Source organism: Pygocentrus nattereri, chromosome 1, assembly GCF_015220715.1.
Source record: "Pygocentrus nattereri isolate fPygNat1 chromosome 1, fPygNat1.pri, whole genome shotgun sequence".
NCBI lineage: Eukaryota > Metazoa > Chordata > Actinopteri > Characiformes > Serrasalmidae > Pygocentrus > Pygocentrus nattereri.
Genome location: NC_051211.1, coordinates 19456577 through 19479606, shown reverse-complemented (window position 1 = coordinate 19479606; position 23030 = coordinate 19456577). Strand labels below are relative to the sequence as shown.

Sequence of the window (23030 nt, the reverse complement as noted above, 5' to 3'; positions counted from 1 at the left end):
ATCCTGATGCTTCTTTCATCAGCTATGCACGTGAGTTGGGTGCCACGCTGGAGTTCATGCATTGGTATTATTTAAAGCCTTGTCACATTTATTTGTGCACTAAATACCTGAATTGATTTTAGATGAGTATAAGTATGTATACTGTACATCATATTCTACTTATAAAGGGAATATATAATGCTTTCCCTTTCATTTAGTGTGTTATGTAGCTTTTTGTGCATGTAACCATAACACAATCCTTCTTGCCCACCTACCAGCGAGCTCGGCATGCCGTCACGCAATGCAATGCAATGCAATGCTTTGCTTCGCATCTACCGGAGGCCGCGTATTGGTGGAACCACTCTGGCGCTTAACCAGTCAGAACCAAGTGAGCGAGTTGACTGTTAGGACCCCATGGTTAAGCCTAGGGGAAAAGGGGCCAGTAACATATGGTTTCGATGTGATGTTTGTAGCACGAACCGGGAAGGAACAAGACACAACACGTTCAGCGTCTTTTGTGCTGTTTATTTCACACTGCACCGGATACGAGTGAGTGAGACCCTCCTCATAACAACAACCACCACTATTTACAATATTTACATCTGTCAAAATAAACACTAAATGGACTTCTGGACCCGGACGGCGCCAAAGGAGAGAAATAATCAAAACCAACGAAAAATAAAACTAGTTCGTTGCGTCAGTTACCTAGTGAAAAACAAAACACTGACTGCACTAGTCTCCCCAACACAAAACCGAAATACACGGGTTGGCGCCCGCCCCTTACCTATACATTGGGCCGATACGTGATGTAATATGTATGAGCGCGCCCCTCTACCCTGTCCAGAACCCCAAGAAAACACAGCAGCAGCAGCAGCGAGAGAGAGAGAGAGAGGGAGAGGGAGAGGGGGGGGGGGGGGTTGTAACGCAGGAAAGCCAGCAGACTATCAGTGCAAGGCACTTAAACTTGAACTGGGCCACATAAATAACCCAACACACACACACACACACACACACAACACAGTCCCGTGAAAACAGCGGAGCAGTAAGGAAAGAACGGAATCAGCTTAGAGCCCAGGGGTAACGCCAGCTTCCTCAAGCTTCGCCGGTCTTCTTTTACAATCCAAGTCCCTCCTCCAGGGCCTGAACTCTGGATGATGATTGGCCGCAGTGGGGTACAGGTCCTCTGACGATGACTGACACTGCAGCCAACCTGTAATAGAGATAGGGAACAAACGAGGGAGGGGACATACCAGCGAGCATGCAAGAAAGGGAGAGAGAATAGAAAAGAGAAAGAAAATAACACCAGCCAGAAAAGCCCCCGCCCCTTTCCAGGCCCGACACGTAACACTGACTAATCAGAGCTGGGCTCATCAGGAGGGAGGGACTTAAAGACACAGGAGCTCTTCAGACAGAGGGTGAGTAGAGATCTGCAGTATGAGAAAAAGAATGTGTTTCTGGAACACTGAAGCATGTAAATATAATATAGTAGATCCCAAAAATATAATTATGAACATTGGAATTGCTGATGCATAACAGGTCACCTTTAAATTCAGTCTGCTTGTGTATGCAGTACAACCTAGAAATACTGCTACAATATGCTTTTCTTAATCTGCGCTCTCACTTTAAATGTTACATTGCATTACAGCAAACCAAGTACCCATCAGCCCCTCCCCTGACCCCCTCTGACATCACACTGAGCATGAAGTTACTGTGGAGTGAAAGCCTGGAGAGGCGAGATAGTTGGGTGCTGTCATTGTTATTTGTTCCCTCACTGGGTCTAACATGAAGTGTTAGAAACCTTCACTCTGTAATATCACTACACTACACTAATGCTAATTTCTGCCAGCATTCTATTGGATATGCTGTGCTGAGTTAGTGCCAAGCTAAAGTAAACATCTCAGTGATTTAGAGGTTAAATAATTCTCTCCGACCTCTTTATAAACAGTGTTTCTGTAGCTGTCTTGTTCCAGCACTTCACCGCAGTTCACCGTCAGACACACTCACTGCTGTAAAGCCATTTCGTGTAGCTGAAGTTTAATACGTGCAGCTCATAAACAGCAAAATGTCGACTGCTCACTCTTTTACTTTCCCTTTGTAGCTCACAGCTCTATATTACACAGAAGCCACTGGACATGCCCCTGTAGCCTCGACTATCTTTATCACGACTTATCAGTGTGTACAGATTGTGTGTCATGTGTGGTGAGTAATGAGGATGTAAGCACCAGCAAACTTTAATAAACCAAACAAACTAGCAGAAGCACTGAGATGATAAAAATAAACTACAAAGCTTTAAATCAAGAAACACACTGAGTAAACCAAACACAGGGCAGGTACATAACCACTATATGTAATAAAGTAATGTAAAGTAACATAACATAAAGCAGATTAGACAACCAGCTACTGAAACAAAGGGATTGATAAAGGCTAGAAAGAATAGGAAACACCTGGGAGAGGGAGGAGACAGGAACTACAAACAGGTGTGAATCCTAATAGGGAAGGTGGGAAAAGGGCAGAGCAAAGGAAACAAGACAAAAACAAAAAGACATCACAAAACTCACATGGCTACAACTCAGGGGAAGAAACAGGCACACTCAGAAGGACAGTGGGTAAACTATGACATTCTGCTTCAGTCTCTTACTATGTGTTCACATAATCTGCTGCATGGAAACTACAACACTTTACATTTTATGAATAGCAGCACCTACTGTGCAGTTGCCTATTGTGAAAATGTGTGTGTTGGAAATCGGCTAATGAAGCAAGAAAAATAACCAACACAAGTAAGATCCAAATAGTAACATAAGGTCCAAAATCCAGTTAATAATATTCTGAAATAAATATTTTCAGTAGGATATTTTGACATATAAGACTCAGAAACTGAAGAAGGATCCATGTGGAGATGTAATAGTAAAAGGGGTAATCCAAAACTCCAAAACAGTCTGTCCGAAAACCAGTCATCCAAAACACAGGGGCAAAAGGCAAAGGCAAAAATCCAGGCAGAGAGTCAGAAATACAAGACAGGTAGTTACGCCAAAACGCTGAGTATGCAAACACAAGTGAACTGGCGATACTTCGCACTGCCTGGCTGAAAGGAAGGGGTATTTAAGCAGGTGCTGATTACTGAAATTGGGTATAAGTGGTTTGGTGGGAAGGAGGGCCTGGGTTCGATTCCCCAGCCGGGCGACCAGGGTCCTCTCTGTGTGGAGTTTGCATGTTCTCCCCGTGTCTGCGTGGGTTTCCTCCGGGTTCTCCGGTTTCCTCCCACAGTCCAAAGACATGCAGGCAGGCCAATTGGACATGCTAAATTGCCCCTGGGTGTGAGCGTGTGAGTGACTGTCTGTGTCTGTCTGTCTGCCCTGCGATGGACTGGCGACCTGTCCAGGGTGTATCCTGCCTTCCGCCCGAAGACTGCTGGGATAGGCTCCAGCATCCCCCCTGACGGAGAAGCGGCTTAGAAAATGGATGGATGGATGGATGGTTTGGTGGGAACAGGGCTAGTACTCCGGGGAGTGAGACCTCTGGTGGCCATACAACGTAATCGCTGAAAGAAATAAGATTAAGAAATAAGATTAGTCCTGTTTCATTCTCTAAGCTCTCCTCTCTGTCATATTTGCACATTCTCTTCTTTAAGGCATTTAGAGTAAAACACATCAACCTTTCTCATCATCCTTTTAGGTGTTCCACTCATCTTGGGTCTTGATGGTTTCCTTTTCCCTTTATCTCGGTGCGTTTTCATCAGTTTTGATATTTCATTTCAAAATGCTGAAATGATTTCAGTGTCTTCCTCCTCATATCTGGTCTACAGTTCATTCACTCTTTTCTCATACTCCTTCTTTTTTCCTCACCTTCTTTGTCTCTTCTCGCTCTGCCCTCTGCTTCTTTCTCACCATTCTCTCTCGCTTTTAGTTCTCCAGCATTTTTCTCTCCTTTTCACTTCCCTCATCATCTTCACCGACCTTTCTCTCTTTTCCTAGTTCCTAATACTCTTTTGTGTCATTTGTAATTCACTCTCTGAAAGGACCGGCCGTTTTTGGTCCGTTCATGAAGAGGAACCAGAGAGTGGATCACCTGTCCTGTGGAAAGCCTCAGTTGCAGCGGGAGCGCTCGGTGCAGGAAGACAGAACGACTCTCTTAATCAATCAAAGAGTTCTGCACAAAGAAAGAAGGGCACTCCTTCTTTTATACAAACACGTCCTGCCCTGTTGCGTACAAGCAAACAGGGTGGACCCAAATAAGTTGTCTAACAGTCATGAAATGCTAAGCTGACACTCACGGACCACCGGAACTGCCCAAAGGAGGGGGGCTTCTGCTCTGTGTACGATAATCTTACCTACGAAAGAGAACAAATGGTTCTGGACAGAATGTTGTCCCGATAAGAGGAGCAAGTTGTTTGTGCAAAACTGCCAAGGACAGTAGCTATGCTTGCTGCAAAGTCTGCTTAGAGCAGAGTTAGAGCAGAGTTAACCCTTTCATTCCCCTCTTTTATGCCTCACCAACTGGTGAGGCATAACAGGCGAGTTACAGTGGTGCGTGAGAACACACATACATATGGTTGGTGCTGGAGATGAGAGGCTGGTATACGGGCCGCGGGGGTCGCATCGCAGAGGCCAGCGCGTAGACCCTTTCCATGAGGCATCTGGAAAAACAAGGACCCAAACACAACAACAGCAAAACCATACAGATAATGGGGACAGCCATGGCAAAATAAGGAGTAAGTAGTTAATAAGGAGTTAGTAAGGAGTTAGTAAGGACATATTTAAGAATGTACTGCAAACATGTAGCAAAATCTGTAGTGTTGCGAGTTTTAGAACAAAAATCCTGTGATAAAGAAAGAGAATAATTAATGTGAGGGTAATCATAATGAGTAACATTCAAACAGTCAGGAGACAGACAGGTGTGTGCTACAGCCTGCAGAGTAGCAGAGAGATCCTGAGGGGCCGTGACCATGGAGTGCTTGTTCACACTGGAGGGCATCAGGTGACACACGTAGCAGGAGTCATTGGTGTACTGCTTGGCTGTCCAGTTAGCATACTGCCAGAAAACGTTATCCATGGGGGATCCGCCAGCACGTTCCACCAGGCACAAGATTAATATTAGCTGCAACATACTTCTGTAACACAGGACAGGTTAGAGATAGGAAACAAAAATAGTTAGACGTCTAACATGTATATACATCACTGTGGGGCTGACTGACATCTGGAGGCATGAATCCACTGTGGAAAAAGATCAGTTAATACCCCCGTGCGTGTGACAGCGAGTACAGTAGTGGGTTCAGAGAAAGGGGAGTCTGAAAAACCCTTTCTCTCAAATTTCTTGACCAATACCTGATCGCCTGGCTTAAAAGCATGGGTTGGGACCTTGGGAGGGTCTGTGATAGTTTGGTTGACCCTCTCCCAGTATTCATTCAGAACAGTTAACAACCCTGCGGTGTACTCGCTGCGACGCACATCCAAGTCCGCCGTTCCCCCCAGAGCCGTTTTCTGACGCCATGGGAGGGGGAACGGACGTCCCATGACAATTTCATACGGCGACAGACCACCCAGAGTGTCTGTGCGCGCCATCCGCAGTTTGGCCAAAACTACAGGTAAAACCTTCACCCAATTAGTAGTGTTCTGCGTCTGCATGGCCTTTCATAACCGCCCTTTTATAGTCCGATTAACCCTTTCGACCATACCCGAGGATTGAGGGTGATAGGGGATGTGGAAAGCCCAGTCTATGCTCAGGTGCTTCGCGAGCATCTGTGTGACTTTGGAGGTGAACGGTGTGCCTTTGTCGGAGTCTATTCCTAAGGGGACACCGTAACGCGGTATGATTTCTTGGCATAGTTTTGTCACAACTGTATTTGCATTTTCTTTATTGCATGGGAACGCCTCTGTCCAACGAAAAATTTATCTACTAAGACCAGTAAATATTTGTGAGGCCCTACAGTCGTCATGTGTGTGAAATCGATTTGCCATTCTTGAAAAGGTGTTTCCGGTTTAGGAAGAACTTGGTGCGGTCCGGCCGGTTTTGGGTTATTCTGTGCACATGTAAGACAACGGTCTAATATGCGATCAACGGCAGAGTTCAAATTGTGAATGCAAAACAATTCGGACATGTCACGCTTTACCCCTCTTCGTTCCCGATGCGAAATACCATGAAAATCGGGAACGAGGAACAGAACACAATGTGCGGGCGTCGCACAGCGGTTTGACGGCTGGATCGTAGCCCGATGACAGCCAATGCTTGATATCAGAGTCCGAGGCGGTGGCCTGAATACAGTCAAGATCACGACCAGGAAGTAAGTCAACCGTGAGTGCAGCACAGGAGAAGGAAGCCGGATTCATAAAAGGGCAAGTGGGGCCATGAAGAGCTCCGCGTTTTGCGGCAGAGTCGGAGGTATTGTTACCAACAGAGTCAGGGTCGCTACTACGCTGGTGAGCGCGAACTTTAACAACGGCCAGTCGGGAGGGCAGGAAGCTAGCCCTGATCAGGTCCTCGATAAGCGACGCATGGGAAATGGGTTTGTTATCAGTAGTAACGAAACCGCGTTGATGCCAGATTCCCCCAAAATCATGAACTACGGCGAAAGCCTAACGGTGTAGAACAGTTATTTAGGAGCTGACAGACCTGATGAGAGGTGTGTAAGGTCAAGTCATGACCTAGAACGATTTTTTCAGCATCCTGTACCATTAGTGCGCACGCCGCGACCGCTCGGAGACAGGACGGAAGGCCTCGGGCCGTAACGTCCAATGTTTTAGAATAATATGCGCAAGGGCGCAAACCTCCCCCGTGGGGCTGAGCCAGAACCGCAGCAGCAGTGCCCCCCGACTCCGACACCCACAGGTGAAATGGCAGAGCGTAGTTGGGCAGGCCCAAGGCTGGTGCAGACTGCAGTGAGGACAGTAGAGCAGAATATACACATTTCATGGCTGTAGTCCATGTGAGGCGATGAGTCATGGCCTGTTCGTGAGTGAAGGAGGCACGCAGTGTTTTGTCATGCGCGGAGCAGTCAGGAATCCACTGTCTGCAGTAATTGATGAGGCCGAGGAAAGACATCATAGCCTGCTTGGTGGCGGGCTTGGGAAGCTGCGTGATGCATGACACTCGGTCAGCGGAGAGGAGGCGTTGACCTTGAGATAGTTCATGACCCAGATATTGGACCCGGGGTAGGCAGAACTGCAGTTTCTTTAGTGAAACCTTGAAGCCCAGGGTAGCCAAGCGCATGAGGACCAGTTTAGATGCCTCAGTGCACGTGGAGCTGTCAGGGGCCGAAATCAGAAGGTCATCTGCATACTGCAGGAGCACAGCACCCCCGGGGAGGGAAAGGTCAGAAATGAGGTCTCGAAGCGACGCGGCGAACGCCGCAGGCGAGTCGCAGAAACCTTGCGGCAAACGAGACCACGTGTATTGGCGTTGGCGATGAGTGAAAGTGAAAATCGTCTGGGTGTCAGGTTCAACAGGAATGCTGAAAAAAAAAACAGAACTAACGTCTAAAACAGTAAAAAATGCGTGTTGACACGGAATGGAGGTCAATATCGAAGAGACATCAGGCACAATTGGGGCGATAGGCACGATGGCGTCATTAAGGCGGCGAAAATCTTGAGTGAATCGCCAAGAACCGTCCGGCTTGGGGACTGGGTTAATCGGTGTGTTATACGCACTTTGACATGGGACGACCACACCTAAAGAGAGAAGTTTCTGTAGAATAGAGTCTATACCACACAGTTTGTGCTCGGGCAAAGGGTATTGTATAACATAAACAGGAGTGGGGCTTTTTAGAGTAGCCTCATATGGTTTACAATCAACCCTGCCAACATCATCCTTATGTGCAGCCCAAACAGTGTGTGGTATGGAACGCAGAGGCTCAGGAACCTCTGTGGCGTGTGAGACAGACAGCAGAGCAGACACAGGTGATTTAAAGGATTTATTGGCGATGTTGAGATTGCGATTGAAATCTCCCGTGGACACGGTCATGCGCGAACCAGAAAAGGACAGGGATAGACCAAGTTTACTCATTAAATCCCGCCCCATAAGGTTAAAGGGACAATCTGGCATGAACACGAAAGAATGAGTAAATCGCACTGTGTCGCATACAAACTGAAGTGGGGGCGTATACGGAGATGAGAAGGACTGTCCTGTAATACCCACAGAGCTAGTGTTTCTAGATGATAAAGGCCCCTCATAGCGAAGAGAGCGTGGCGCCGGTATCAATGAGAAAATTATAATCAACACCAGATACATTGAGAGACACAACAGGAAGGTCATGATTCAGATGGTTGGCAAGGGGAAGAGCACATTTTGGTAACAAAAAGTGCAGCTGTCCTGTCATTTATCTGTCTCTTCTTAAACCTAACTTGCCTGGCACTGCTGTGGATTGAAGTCCACATTTCAAAAAATACACAGTAGTGATCACACAATGCAACATCCTTAATAGAGGCTGAAATGTTAAGACCCTTTGAGATAACCACATCCAAAGTGTGACCATGGCAATGTGTGCTTCCAGTCACATGCTGAGAAAGTTCAAAAGATTCAAGTACATCATAGAGTTCTTTGGCGTAATTATCCTTGTGATTATCAATATGAATGTTAAAATCACCAGCAATAACAAAATGATCAAATTCAGTAGAAATAAAAGATAACATATATGTGAAGTCATCAATAAAATTAGCATTGTACCTTGGAGGTCTGTAGACAGTTACTAATAATATTCTTTGTGCCCCCTTTAAAATCGCATCTAAATATTCAAAAGATGTGAAATCACCAAGTGGTAACTGCTTGCATTGGAAAGTATCATTAAACAGCATTGCTACACTTCCGCCTTTCTTGCCGGTGCGTGAAATGTTTAAAAAGTTAAAGTTTGGTGGAGCCGTCTCAGTTAACACAATATCAGCACTATATGAGTTTAATGTCTCTGTTAAAAGCATGAAATCAAGCCTGTGAGTTGTAATTAAATCATTAATTATATAAGACTTATTTGTAAGAGATCTGATATTCAGTAGAGCTAACTTAATAACCTGTGCACTTTGTTTCAAAGACTGTGAGTTACCTCCAACATACTGCAGGTTGAATGTATTCACAGTATCTGACCTAAACTCCTTGTTCTTTCTGCTTCTGATACGAACTGGAATGGGAAAGATAATTTGGACACAGGGTCCATGCTTGTTTTGGAAACAAGTACCGCTGATATCATCACTGTAGCAGCACAGATCCAAAAGAGAGAATGCAGAAAGGCTGAGCGCAGATGGCATAAAACCAAACTTCACACACATAAAGAGAGTTTATTCGGTTCACCCCACACCTTTTTCACGTCATACCACGATTTATAGCTTTCATTCATGTAAGATAGGTCTCATCCAGGATCCCCTATGCCCTCATTAATCATGCGATGTGCGGAACCCAAATAGCCCACATCGAAAGTGCCCTCCCTGGGGTATGCGGGTATTTGCGGATTACCTTCGGTCCAACCAGCTAGGTTGGACAAACCCAAATTACATCTACGCATCCATGCAGCCGGTGTCTCTTCCGGCTCTGGTTGGAACGACGTGCCCAGTATGGAAAAATACAGTGAGAGCTGTACTGAGAGTTTCCACTATAGGACGTTCCCTGTCTCCCACTAAGCGCTTAGGTTTAAATGTACCCTCTCTACTCTCACTCTCGTACTCCCGCCCACCTGACAGGGCTGGGTCGGTTCGCTCTGAACACCCAGGTGATCTCGACAACCAGGTAGAGGTCCAAAAACGATTAATTGGACTTACCTGGGTGAAGAGAACACGTCGGAGGTCACCATTTGAAAGGACCGGCCGTTTTTGGTCCGTTCATGAAGAGGAACCAGAGAGTGGATCACCTGTCCTGTGGAAAGCCTCAGTTGCAGCGGGAGCGCTCGGTGCAGGAAGACAGAACGACTCTCTTAATCAATCAAAGAGTTTATTAAGTCTTCTGCACAAAGAAAGAAGGGCACTCCTTCTTTTATACAAACACGTCCTGCCCTGTTGCGTACAAGCAAACAGGGTGGACCCAAATAAGTTGTCTAACAGTCATGAAATGCTAAGCTGACACTCACGGACCACCGGAACTGCCCAAAGGAGGGGGGCTTCTGCTCTGTGTACGATAATCTTACCTACGAAAGAGAACAAATGGTTCTGGACAGAATGTTGTCCCGATAAGAGGAGCAAGTTGTTTGTGCAAAACTGCCAAGGACAGTAGCTATGCTTGCTGCAAAGTCTGCTTAGAGCAGAGTTAGAGCAGAGTTAACCCTTTCACTCTCCTTGCGTTTTCTCTCTCTCTCTGTTTTCTCTCTCTCCTTTCTACCCATTTCCACTGTTTTCTCTCTGGCTGTGTTTGGATTCTGTCTTGCTCTAAATTCTTTCAAACTTCGAGATAATTTGCTACACGTTTCCTCCTGGTTTTTCAGCAGGTTTCATATATTATTTGACTAGTGAACCAGATCTAGGTTCAGTGTAGAAGTGGTCATATTTAATAAGTTGTTTGACTGAGACCAAGGCTTAAATAAACACATTTAATTAAGATAATATTTGAAATGCAATTAAACTTTACAATTTGCAAGAAACAAAATGAAAATAAATAAATAAAAAACAATATAGAGTTGAAGAATTCTTTAGTGTGTGTGTGTGTGTGTGTGTGTGTGTGTGTGTGTGTGTGTGTATCCCTTCAGTTTCAGTCCTGCCAATGAAGTGCTGGGTAAGTATTATTTGTTAAGTGCTGATGTTCGATCTTTGATCTTCTGCCTGCATTTATCTTTTCCCTTTTCATAGGTTGGATTGCCACTCCTTACCTGAGCAATCAAGATCATCCAAGTTCACAGAAGTTTGTGTAGCGAATGCTGGCCGAAGCTTGATTTCAAGTGTGTTTACCTAACTTATCAACAAAGTGAAGTTAGGGGCCTTTTGGCTCCAGCGAGTCTGGAATAAAAAAGTTGTAAATCTGTCGACTTAACACCTCAAACCTTTTACACAACGCCTCTCAGGAATTCACTATATGACCCTCAGAGTTTCATGAACCACTCTCTCTCTAAGTGACAGAAAGTACATTTCTAAAGTATATATCCACTCCAAACGGCAACCATCCGTTAGAACTCTTTAACTAAAAGATACATACCAAGAAAGGAGCATTTACGAGAAACGGACCGAAACTCAATTTATCTGTGTTCCCTGAGGATCTTAAGCATGAACTCACAGCACCCCACAGAGGTGAAAAGGAGAATTACCACAGCACCACCGTAAGAATTGACAGTCACCCAAGAACTCCTGGAAAACTCATTTTTCTATGCATGTAAGGGTTACTTATAGGAGTCTGTCTTTCTTTTACCATAGCATTTTCAGGTAATGTGGATAAAACTGCATATTGACACAAATGTTAGGTTTGTCTTTTTATGGATTTTTAGAACTTAATGAAATGCTCCCAAAAGTCCAATCGAATTCAAACATTTTAAATCTTTTGAAACAAAAAAAGGAGGTTCCCTGGGAAAGCGCCCACAGAATGTTCTCCTCACCTAGTAACCGCCACCAATCAGAATCGAGAACTAGGAATAGCTAATTACTCTTTAGGGAGAAGGACCTCTCAACATCTTCGCATTTTTAGTTTAACCCCAACCTTAGAGAGGAACGTGATGATTTCTTTACATGGCCAAGTGAAGAGCTGCTGGTTAGTTAATTTAGAGTAGCAGCCTCGAAGTTTGACTGCACCCATTCCAGCCTACCGCGAGGCGATGTAGTCCCACGACACCAAGGACCAAGCCTTCCTCCGAGGATCACCCCCAACCTGCACGCAGATTGGCAATGGAGGGCTGCCTTGCTGCAAGCTCCACTCTCATGCAGCCCAAGGAGAAACCTCGAGCCACTGAGTCTGCCTCCATGCCACGCATCGATCACCGACTCCTCGTCAGAAGGCTTCCCAGCTCCCAAGCTTCATCCTCGTGTAGGCGAGAGACCGAAGCCCATCGTCGCCTGCGACGCATCACCTGTTTGAAGCCTCATCAAGACACCAGGGACAGCCACTGAAAGCCCAGCTTGTGAGCTCCCACTGGTTCTCAAGCCAGGTTCCCTTCTCCAGGATTCGAAGTCCGAAGGCTGGCTATCTGTCATTTATGCAGTCAAGGTTCGACGCTATTTTTTTCAATAGGAATTCTTCTTTAGATATATTAGTTTAGGTTAAGTTCCCCATAGACTCTTTTACCCTTATGTTTTCATTGCTTTTCCAGGGAGCGCCCTAACTCACCTTTCCATACCTTTTAAACGGAGTATTAAGTTACGTTACCTGAGCCATTCCTTTGTTTGGTTTATTTCTTTTCTTTGTTTATTAATAAAGTTATCCAAATGTACTATCACATTGTCAATAAAGTACTCTTTTGATTCAAGCATCCTCTGTGCGAGTGTTTTGTCTCCATCTTGCATTGCTCTGTAAACGTGAAACTAAATCCAAGTTTCTCTGACTTCCTCTTTGAGTTTAACCAATAATAATCATATTCATAATCAGATTAAAGTTACAATAACTGCTACATTTGAAAGGGGTTCCGCAGTCTGAGGTGTTTAGATGACTTCATGATCCAATAAAATCAAAGCTCTTCTATGATACACTCCACAATTTCTTGTGTTACTTCTTCACTTGAGAGTGTGGTGTCAAAGAGGCCTGGAGTATCAACAACAGCAGCAGATTTTCCCAGAACTTTACCAAAACTCAAAGAGGTCATGTTAACACTGGGCTTAAACTTATTTCTTTCTTCCTGTTTGCTGTTGAGCTCTTCCCATTCCTGGTTTTCCCAGTTAGAACTATCCTCAGACACTGAGAGCCAGAAGCTTCATCACCTACAAAAGATACTGATGTGTTTACATATTGCTGAGGATACATGCCTGAAGGCAAAGATTATATATAGAACCTCAATTACTCAAAGAACCATCTAAATGCATAAATAGTTCTTAGTGTGGTTAATTTGTTATATATGTTACATATTTTAAAACTCTTCATTATAGCACCAAAAGGTGTTCCACTATTGCTGCAAGTCAAATAATCTTTTTTTGGTACTATATGAAACATGAGCAAATGTACAATGCACAGACAAAGTCTGGACCCACCTGATTAAATGTATGTTTGATCCGAAGGTTTATGCTTCAGTGCTTGACATGTATTTATAAGGCAAACACAAATATGTAAGTTTACGTATTAACAGAAATGTTACATATTAGAAATATTTTATAATAATAAAGAAAAAGTGTGAGTCCAATTTTTTGGACTGAATTTTTTTTGTACTATACATTGGTGCCTTCTTAGTAATTAATCATGTTAATGTTTAACACACAAAAGAACCTGGTTTATTGTGAAATGTAATTGGTAATATTGTTACTAAAAGTCTAATTTAAACAATCTTTTAATCGATTCATTAAGTAAAATTGTTGATTCATATCACTTACATGTTTGTTGATAAGGAGGCCTTTACTGCTCTGTCCCTCCCACACAGCACAAAGATCCATTGCTGCGTCTTAGAGGTGGAGGCAGATACAGGTGACAAAAAGAGAGGTGAAAAAAAAGAAAGAAAAAAATTAATAGTAAAAATGAACATTTAGATAAATGTGATATCACCATAAAGATGCAAGGCAATTAAAGTTCAGTATATGTAGCTCTTGTAGGTCTTTTGTTTTCATCTTAAAGGTTTTAATGAGACAAATATATTAATGCATCAGATAAAGCCCTCGAACAGAGGTTAGCAAAAGCTTCTTACCCTGTTTCCCTGCACACTGAGACTCCTAGATAAGGTGACTCCTTCCATTCAGTTTGACCATCTTCTGCATCATCTTCAAGAGATCAGCATGACTATATTCTCTCTTTAAGTCTGTCTCTGCCCAGGATGAAGTTTCCCACTCTGCTTTTGAGGTCTTTCTTCCCCAGCAGAACAATCCTCAGTTCACAAACTGGATAAAGAATTGAAACAACATAAGCTTCTTTAGGGTCCAACAATAAAAACACATAGATAGAAATTTAAGCTACAGACTTTATTTTAAATTAATGTACTCCATGCAATTTAATTAGCAGGTGCTATAATGGTCAGAAAAATCACCATGAGATATTTTACCCAAATAGTTCAGCCCTAGCTCAGAGGATCTCAGAGTGGCCGGGTCGAGGCACCAATCAAGGCCATAGAGAATGGCCAGTTAGAGGCCTCAAATATAGCAGTGCTCCTTCCAGAGTCCACTTTCAAGCATGAACAAGACTCGAAGCTTTAACCCTGTAGGCCAGGCTGAAGTGATCAGGGGAGCAACTGGTTTGGGGCCGACGCTTCCCACTCTCTTCCTTCACTACTGCTTTCTCTCTCTCTAGTCACTGTTTCTGTGCTTGTCATCATTCCTGTCTCAGGTCCAGACCTGGCTTTAAGACCTATTGCTCAGTCTAACCTTCAGAAGTCCAGCTGGTTACACCTGTACCTTCCAGGGATTAGGGCCCACCTCTCAGGTCTCATGCACTTGTTATCATGGGTTTTTCCAACCCGGTCTCACTCCCTATGCGTATGAAATCGTGCGCAAAACTAAACACTGGGATGCGTACTCATGCGTACGCAGAGAGCTGCGTACAAATGTTACGCCGCTATCAAATACATGTAAATACTCGCCGATTCCCGACAAATCGATCCCTAGGCTATATTTAGGTGTCCAAACTGATCGTAGTATCTACTCTGTACAGTATATTAAAGCAAACGCTAAAAAAAGATGAGACATTTGACGTTTTACGAGTTGAGAGAGAGAGACATAGAGAGAGATGCACTTACTGAGCGAATGCCCAGAATACAGTGGGATTCGGTCAGAATTCTTCACTAAAAAGACCAACATAATCGCTTTATTAAAACCCTTCCTGAGCAATGATGTCTGAGGTAAATATAAGCGTGCTATACACTGGAGCACAGTATGTTCAGGCCTGCCACAGAGTAAGGGACGGGGATACACACCAATGAGCACACACGTTATTATTAATTAATAATAATAATAGTATTAATATTAGTAATTAATATATTATTCATAATTCTGTTATTAATTAATAAACTATGAGAGTTTAATAGTTTCATAGTTTAGGGTTTGTTCGGTTTGTTTTTGGCTACTTTTTTCTGATGTGTGGAGACAAACGTAATTTTCACCTAAACGTATTCCTTCTTTTATTCTCTGTTTCTTCTTCTCAGGTTCTGATATGCCTAAATGAACTGATTAGTATCCAAGCTCAAATAATGATGGATTTTACATCTTCAGAAGTGATGTGCGAGGTTGCCAATTTAACAAAGGAATTTACTTTTAGTCATTCTTGTTCGTTTTAGTTAACCTCACTTGTAACAGGAATTCATTCATAATAGACCACGTATGGAAACATCCCAATATATGTATGTATTTAGTTAACAAGTATGTGCTCAGACAAAGACTCTTACTGTGAAGTTCTGGTTGCATTGGTAAGGTTGCTATCCAATTTGAGCGCGATTGCGACCATCGATATCAAGGTTTTGAAGCAAAGATCGTTTAAGGGAGGGTCTAAGTTAGGGCACTACATTTCATACAGCCTCATTTATGAAAGCTAATGCATTGAAGTGAAAGTGAGCGCCCCCCATCTTTCGGACTGTGTGCACTTCCGCCCGATCCTCTGGACACGGAACCACAGCTCGCTTTTCCCTCCACACGGTGAGTGTGTAAGCAGTCCGGTGCTTAACTTGACTTCGTTTTAATAACAGACACATGCAATTCTGAATACATTAACAGTTTTTTTTCATTAATATAAACTTAAATAAAATGCAATATTAAGTAGGAGCTCAGTTTAACATCCCAAGAGTATAAGACAAATGTGCACAGTCTGGTCATGCTGCTAGCTAAACTAGTAAACTAGCTTAGATTAGCTAGCATGCCTTTAATAAACTTGAGATTTTAATCACTCTTCCTTTTGTAAGTATCGCAATTTCTATAAAGTTATGTTGCCCTGTGCACCATGTAGTAGTTTACTTTTGACATGCTAAGAATGCGTGTCGGTGTTTAACAGGTGAAAATGTTCTTTGCTAGCTAGCATTAGAGCTGGCCTAATTAGAGCATGTGCCTAATATGTATACCTAAATAATCCACAGGTCTACACTAGCATTACTCAAACTGTATGTCCATTAATGAATGATATAGAAATGACATTACAGCTAGAGCTGGTTGATATGTGAATTGTGAAAACATGAGTAAGAAGTTTTCATGATACGTGGTAGTATTTAATAAATAAGTTAAAATATTTTCAGAGTATAAACGCACAATGATATTTTTTTTAAACATTTCCCACACTGTGCTCTACCAAATCTAGTTGGAGAGGCCTAATTACTTTTATTACTGACAGTATCTGCAATATGCTCCGAAAAATTATATGGTAACATTAAATGTTTTGACATCTTTTTTTTTTCTTTTCACAGACCTTTCAGATCCCTCCTCACATCCATCTATCTCTCTATCCTTTATAGCGACCCAACGGCACTTTTAAGAGCCACTCGTCTGTCTGTCTATCCATACATCCGTTTATAATCTGATTATAGATAATCAATTTGTCTATCTACCTATCTGTTTGTCTATCTATATATCTATCTGTCTATCTCTCTATCTACTTACCTACCTACCTCTCTGTCGTTCTACCTTTTTGGCTTTCTTTCTGGCTGTTCATCTGTCTGTCTGCCTGACTGGATACCATGCCAGGTTCAACCCAAAAGACCTGCCAGTCATGCAAGGCACAAATAAATGTTGGCTGTAAACACTGCAAGCTGTGTGGGGCTTCTCAGCCCCAGAAAGTGAAATTGCAGCAGGCCAAAGACAAAGCATCAAAGGAATGGGCCCAAAAAATGTTGAATGGAAGAAACACCTCAAAGCTGATAAATTCCACCAATCTTCTAGTAAGTTAACTAATAATAACTAATCACATATACTGTTTACATACATGGGTTTTGTAATACTACTAATATGTACTTATTGTTAACTTACAGCTCCACAAGTTTCACATGTTGGGTTATTACCCCCTTCTTCTTCTTGGGAGGAGGAAGACGAGGCAGGCCACAAATTTTAGGGCAGATGTTTTTTATCCTCAGCAGTTTTCTTCAGAAATGGAGAGGACATCAATTTCTACAATTCGTTTGCTGTATGAAGGTCTTCTAAAAGGCATGTTGAAATTAAGTGCATTGAGTATTTCACTCATTCATTTTCTGTGTCTCTCATATCTGCTTATCAAATCAGGAGGAATGAATGTTAATATGTCCTTCAAAGGACTGTAATTACTATAACATTACATTATAATAGTGTGGTATTATAATAACATTATAGTAATGTTTTTCTTCACGTAGTGGCTCTTAATCCAGAAGCCAACCCCAACTCTTCAAATGCTCCTGAGACCAACACCAGCTCTGCCCATACTCCTGAGACCAACACCAGCTTTTCACATGCTCCTGAGACCAACTTCAGCTGTTCAGATGGTCCTACAGAGAACCCCAGCTCTTCAGTTGCTCCCCTTCATACTGAACCTACATACACCTTAATTCTTACTCCTGTTACATCTGAAAAGGAAAATTCCACAGGTGAGACCCTTGCAAGCAAAGAAAACAAAAGTTCCTGTCAGATGGTAATATTCACTATTATTACTCTTTCAGTTTATTACATTGAACTGTTAATGGTGTATCACTACGCTCATAAATGTGTTTTATATTTGTGTATTTACACAGTCATTTATACATTGTTTATAGATACATACAGATTAGTCACAAATTTAAGCAATAAACAATAAAAATGTTCATTTGTAAGGTGATCCCAAGCTGCTAGAAAAGTTTATTGCCCCTTGGCATAGATGCAACCACCTTTATAATCCAGTGATTATTCTGGTCAAAATGCATCATACATGTATGTCTCTTAACTAAAATCAGTCCTTCTGAGAGTGAAAGCAAGTACCAAAAAATAATGCTTAACATTCACTGAATGTGTTTGCGGGTCCAGACTTCTATTTCTCACTCATATAACATAATTTATTAAGGTTTCTATAAAGTAACTGAGTTAGAACATTGATGTTCGTGAAGGCTACATTAACTGGACTTTTTATCTTACGCACTTACTATATGGGCAATAGGCCGACACAATTAATTTTTTATCTTTGTTGGTCCAGTATTGTTCCCTTTCTGTTAATGGAAATAGAAGAGGTTTGCTGATAAATTGTGCAGCACAATCTACACAACGGTCAATTACTGTAAACTTGTAAAATATATTGGCGATGTACTTGGCACCATGAATGAAACACGAGAGGTTTGTATTATCGGTCATGCATTCTGTGGAACTGTAGTTAATAAAATATTTTCCTCAACTTAGTGGTTCTTAATCTGGAAGTCAACCCCAGCTCTTCAGATGATCCTGAGACCAGCCCCATCTGTTCAGATGCTCCTGAGACCAGCCCCTTCTCTTCAGATGGTCCTGAGGCTAGCCCCAGCTTTTCAGCTCCTCGTGAGCCCCGCAGCAGCTCTTTAGATGAACTCAATCCAATTCTCTCCCCTGTTACATCTGGAAATGGGAATTCCACAGACAAGTACCCCTGCAAGAAAAGAACACAAGAAGTAACACCAAATGGTAAATTATTAGCTTCACTATACTTTTTAAGGTTATTGCATTGAACTGTAATCAGTCATTATGCAATAATACGACAGACAAAACAATCTAAGATTACATTTTCACTTTCAGCAGAGAGTTAGCAAAAACAGCTAGCCTCTTGTTTACCATGAAAACTTGATAGTCTGTTTAGTTGTTGAACAATGGCACCCATGCCCATCATTTGCCTATTAAGCAACTGACACCCGCAATGCAGACCTAGCCGTGTTTAAATATCCCATAAACTAGTAAAGTAGATGAATGAAACGTTTGTCAAATCGTCAAACAATTAGCACCCACATCGGTACAGTTAATAAAACTATTGTATCATTGGAAACAAATCTAACCTTTATTAGATTCGTATTTGTGTAATCATAATTTTATGTATGTATCTGTAATGTATATGTATATTCAAATAATAATTCTGATGAAGAAATAATGTTGTTATATTTGTCATTGTTTCAGATCACTCTTACTGAACTGCGAATGAAAATAAGTATTAGATTCCTTAACATTCACTGAAGGAACCAGCAGGTTCAGACTTGTAGTCTTCCCTCCTTAAACTTTATAATACCTTGGTTGTTTTGCATTGTTTTCTATGTAGCAACTGAACAACAATGACAGTGCAAGTGAGACAGTAGTTTCTCCAGGTTGGAACCACATGGGTGACCATGTGGTTTATTTGAGACATGAATAGAACACTGAGATGAAATGTGTTTATATGGCCTACTTGTTTTGAACTCATATGAAGCAGAAATAAAATGCAGGGTAACAATACATGTAAAAAAAATATTTAACACTACTATTTAGACTAATTTTATGTGTAGTTATATAGATGCATAGTTATATAGTCTGCCTGTTTACTTCTAAATAAGAGTTGTGTTGATGTCTTCACTCAGCCAGAATGCACTGATGTCACAACTCAGCCAGCTTGTGCTGCAGCGAAAATTTCGATGTCACAGCTCTAACTACTAATATGTTTTCTTTCATCTAGTGTCCAGCTCGACATTTAATCGTACTTTTCCCTGCAAGAAAAGAAGAATAAAGATCAACCCAAGTGGTAAAATCATATTCTCACAATCTGGGGTTCTATTGGGTTCATCTATTTAATTGAATTGATGTATAACTGAAATTGTAATTATTTTTACCTAGACTAGTTTATTTGATTATATTAAGAAGAATGTAATATTTCAGAAATATTTTCTCAGGTGCCTGAAACATTTGCATAGTACCAAATACTGGTGCATGCAGCTCAAAAATTATAATTTCATCAAAAAGTTCATTTATTTCAGTAATTCAGTTCAAAAAGTGAAACTTATATATTGTATAGATACATGACAAACATAGTGATCTATTTCAAGTGTTTTTCTTTTAATGTTGGTAATTCTGGCTTACAGTCAATGAAAACCCAAAAGTCATTACCTTAAAAAATTAGAATATTATATAAGACCAATTTTTAAAAAGATTTTTAATACAGAAATGACTACTGAAAAGTATGTACAGTATATGCACTCAACACTTGGTCAGGGCTCTTTTTGCATGAATTACTGCATCAGTGCGGCGTGTCATGGAGGCGATCAGTCTGTGGCACTGCTGAAGTGTTATGGAAGACCAGGTTGCTTTGATGGCTGCCCAAACCATCACTGATTGTGGAAACTTCACACTAGACCTCAAGCAGCTTGGATTGTATGCCTCTACACTCTTCCTCCAGACTCTGGGACCTTGATTTCCAAATGAAATGCAACATTTAGTTTTAGCTGAAAACAAGACCTTGGAACACTGAGCAGCAGTCCAGTCCTTTTTGTCTGTGAACAGCCAGCTTCTTTAGCAATGACCTTTTGTGGCTTACCCATCCTTGTGGAGGGTGTCAACGACTGCCTTCTGGACATCTGTCAAGTCAGCAGTCTTTCCCATGCTAGTGTAGCCTATTGAACCAGACTAAGGGACCACTTTAAAGGCTTAGAAAACCTTAATTTTCTGAGATAATAACGTTTGGGTTTTCATTGACTGTAAGCCATGAACATCAACATTAAAAGAAATAAACGCCTGAAATAGATCACTACGTTTGTCTATCTATACAATATATGGCTTACACTTTTTGAATTGAATTACTGAAATAAATCAACTTTATGATGAAATTCTAATTTATTGAGATGCACCTGTACATTACGAACACTGGATATCTGGTAGGTTTACAGCAAAAAGGTTGGCCCTGAGTACTAGAACCACTGCATTATAGGACATTGCTTTAATTAATCTAAATATATGACTACATACATTAACAAAGCTGGTCATAATGAAATTTGTACTGTTTGTACTTTAGAATGCCCTGTCCACACTATGGCTGACACCTACCCAGTCCAAAAAATTTTATCACAGAGGGTATCAAAAGAGGTGAGTGATCATTGTTTCAGTGTATAAGATAAGATAAGATAACACTTTATTAATCCTGAAGGAAATTGCAGATCCTGAAGGAAATTCATCTTTTGAATGCAAACTGAGATAAAGGGTCCTATTTTTATGATGTGTTAGGATAAACACATGCACAGTGGGAAAAAATATAGGCTATATTCCAAAATGAATGTCTCATCGTCACAAATCATCTACGTATCCAATCCAAGAACACATTAAAAGTAATTCAGCTCTGACTTAAGACTCAGTTCTACCCTGGTATAAACATGTTTAAAGCTACAGGTGTTCTCTGAATGTCTGGTACACCAAACACCCTGATGAGGTAAAATATTATGACCACATGCCTTATATGCTGTTGACCATATGCCGCATGCCACCACAGTAGCTCCAACATGCTGAGGCAAGGCCTCTGAAGGTGCTCCGTGGTATACGGTACCCAGACATTAACTGCAAATCCTTTGCATCCTGTAAGTTGCAAAGTAGAGCTGCTGGATAGGACCTGCTGTTGCAGTACATCACAAATGCTTAACGTGATGTCACAAATGATTAAGCACAGATGCTTAATCTGCTTAAGATCTGGATGTCAGGGAACTCTTTTGCATGTTCCTCAAACTGTTCCCAAACGGTGTGCAGTGTGGCAGGATGCATTATTAGGAGTCATCCTGAAAGATATCACTGCCATCAGGGAACCTGTACCTGACCCATAACAATGTTTAGGGAGGTGGAATGTGTCAAATTGAGCAACCCTCAGACAACCTTCTTTCATTGTTCCAAGGTATGATTCTCATGACGCATTGTGGGCGCATGGGACAAGCCTGGACACTCTGACAGGACTTTAGCTACAGCTAAACAGCCACATATAAGATAAGATAGCCTTTTATTATCCCACAGGGGTAAATTTGCAGCAAGGTGCAATACATTGTGTAGCTAGTATTAAATGTTTTTTTTTTTTATTATTATTTGTGACCCAGTAGCCCAGACAATATAGCCTTCATTGTCTCATCAATGAGCTTTGAGCACCCAACACCTTCTTGCAGGTTTGTGATTTGCCATTTCTGAGATGCTCCAGATGCCCAGGCTTCTGATGATTTGGTCACTCAGGTCTTCAATCTTGCCGATTTCTCCCTAGAACCAACATGCTGACTATGAGAAGCAACTGTTCAGTTGTAATGTATCACAAACCTTGACATGCGTCACTGTCATAATATCGGTGTTTGCTTCATCTGTGAGTGGTCATAATGTTTTTTACTTTGAGGTGTATAAATCTTGTGATTTTATGATGAGTATTATCTTGAAACTGATGCTGTTTATTGTTCTGTCTTTGAGATGACAATATTTGTAGCCAAGTCCTAGACTGAATGAAACCACTGTGGTATTGTGTGTCGATTCAGCATAATGTCTTAGAAGATGTTGTGGTGTATTTGTAGCGAGACCAGGTCAGTAACACTGTAATTGGACTGTGGAGTGTAATGAATAATTTATATTTCATCATAGGGCACAAAAGAGGTCAAAGTCCGTTGGCAGCAGTGTTCTGGGTGGTATGTGAACTTTGTCATTTGTGATTTAATTCTGAAATTAAAATGTGAAAGTTTATGTACTTACATAAGCAAGTCACTGCGGAGGATAGAGAGGATTACAAGGCTCATTTCTATTCACACTCCGATTTATAAGAATGTATTTTACGTAATGTGATGCCTTATATTTTGTTTTCTTTTTTTGCAGTGGCATCAAGTGGAAAGACACATGGGAGCCTTTCAACGAGATATTCCCGTAGTAATGATTTGAAATAATACTCTAAATTATTCATTTTGGAATTTTGATGTTTAGCATAACTATTTCTAGGTGATGTGTTATTTATTCATCATTACCCTTGTCATTCATAAGGTTATTATTGTTCAATAAAGATATTGTGCAACATCTTAAAACAATACTTGTATGTGGAATTAAAGTGTTTACCCCACACACCTTTTCTTTACCTACATATAACTTAAAATTGATATAATATTGTAAAACTTCATGTTGTATTTCTAATTGTTCTTA

The 23030-nt window shown here is 41.5% G+C and overlaps 1 protein-coding gene across 1 annotated transcript; it reads left to right on the top strand.

Annotated features, from left to right (window-relative positions):
* Positions 1 to 16240: 16240 nt before the first annotated feature.
* On the top strand, positions 16241 to 22912 carry LOC119264348 (putative uncharacterized protein DDB_G0290521). The gene is made up of 8 exons (XM_037542830.1): positions 16241 to 16852; positions 16943 to 17114; positions 17297 to 17527; positions 18306 to 18560; positions 19573 to 19638; positions 20902 to 20972; positions 22485 to 22528; positions 22713 to 22912. Exons 1-8 carry the CDS (start codon positions 16652 to 16654, stop codon positions 22762 to 22764), a joined length of 1092 nt encoding a protein of 363 aa, XP_037398727.1. The 5' UTR covers positions 16241 to 16651; the 3' UTR covers positions 22765 to 22912.
* The last annotated feature ends 118 nt before the right edge of the window (positions 22913 to 23030 follow it).

Excerpts from the sequence above, each read along its gene's own strand:
- LOC119264348 (XM_037542830.1), top strand. The coding sequence starts at position 16,652 with ATGCCAGGTTCAACCCAAAAGACCTGCCAGTCATGCAAGGCACAAATA. Across the intron at positions 17,528-18,305 it reads TGAAAAGGAAAATTCCACAG|TGGTTCTTAATCTGGAAGTC; the intron begins GTGAGACCCTTG and ends TCCTCAACTTAG. Across the intron at positions 20,973-22,484 it reads CACAGAGGGTATCAAAAGAG|GGCACAAAAGAGGTCAAAGT; the intron begins GTGAGTGATCAT and ends ATTTCATCATAG.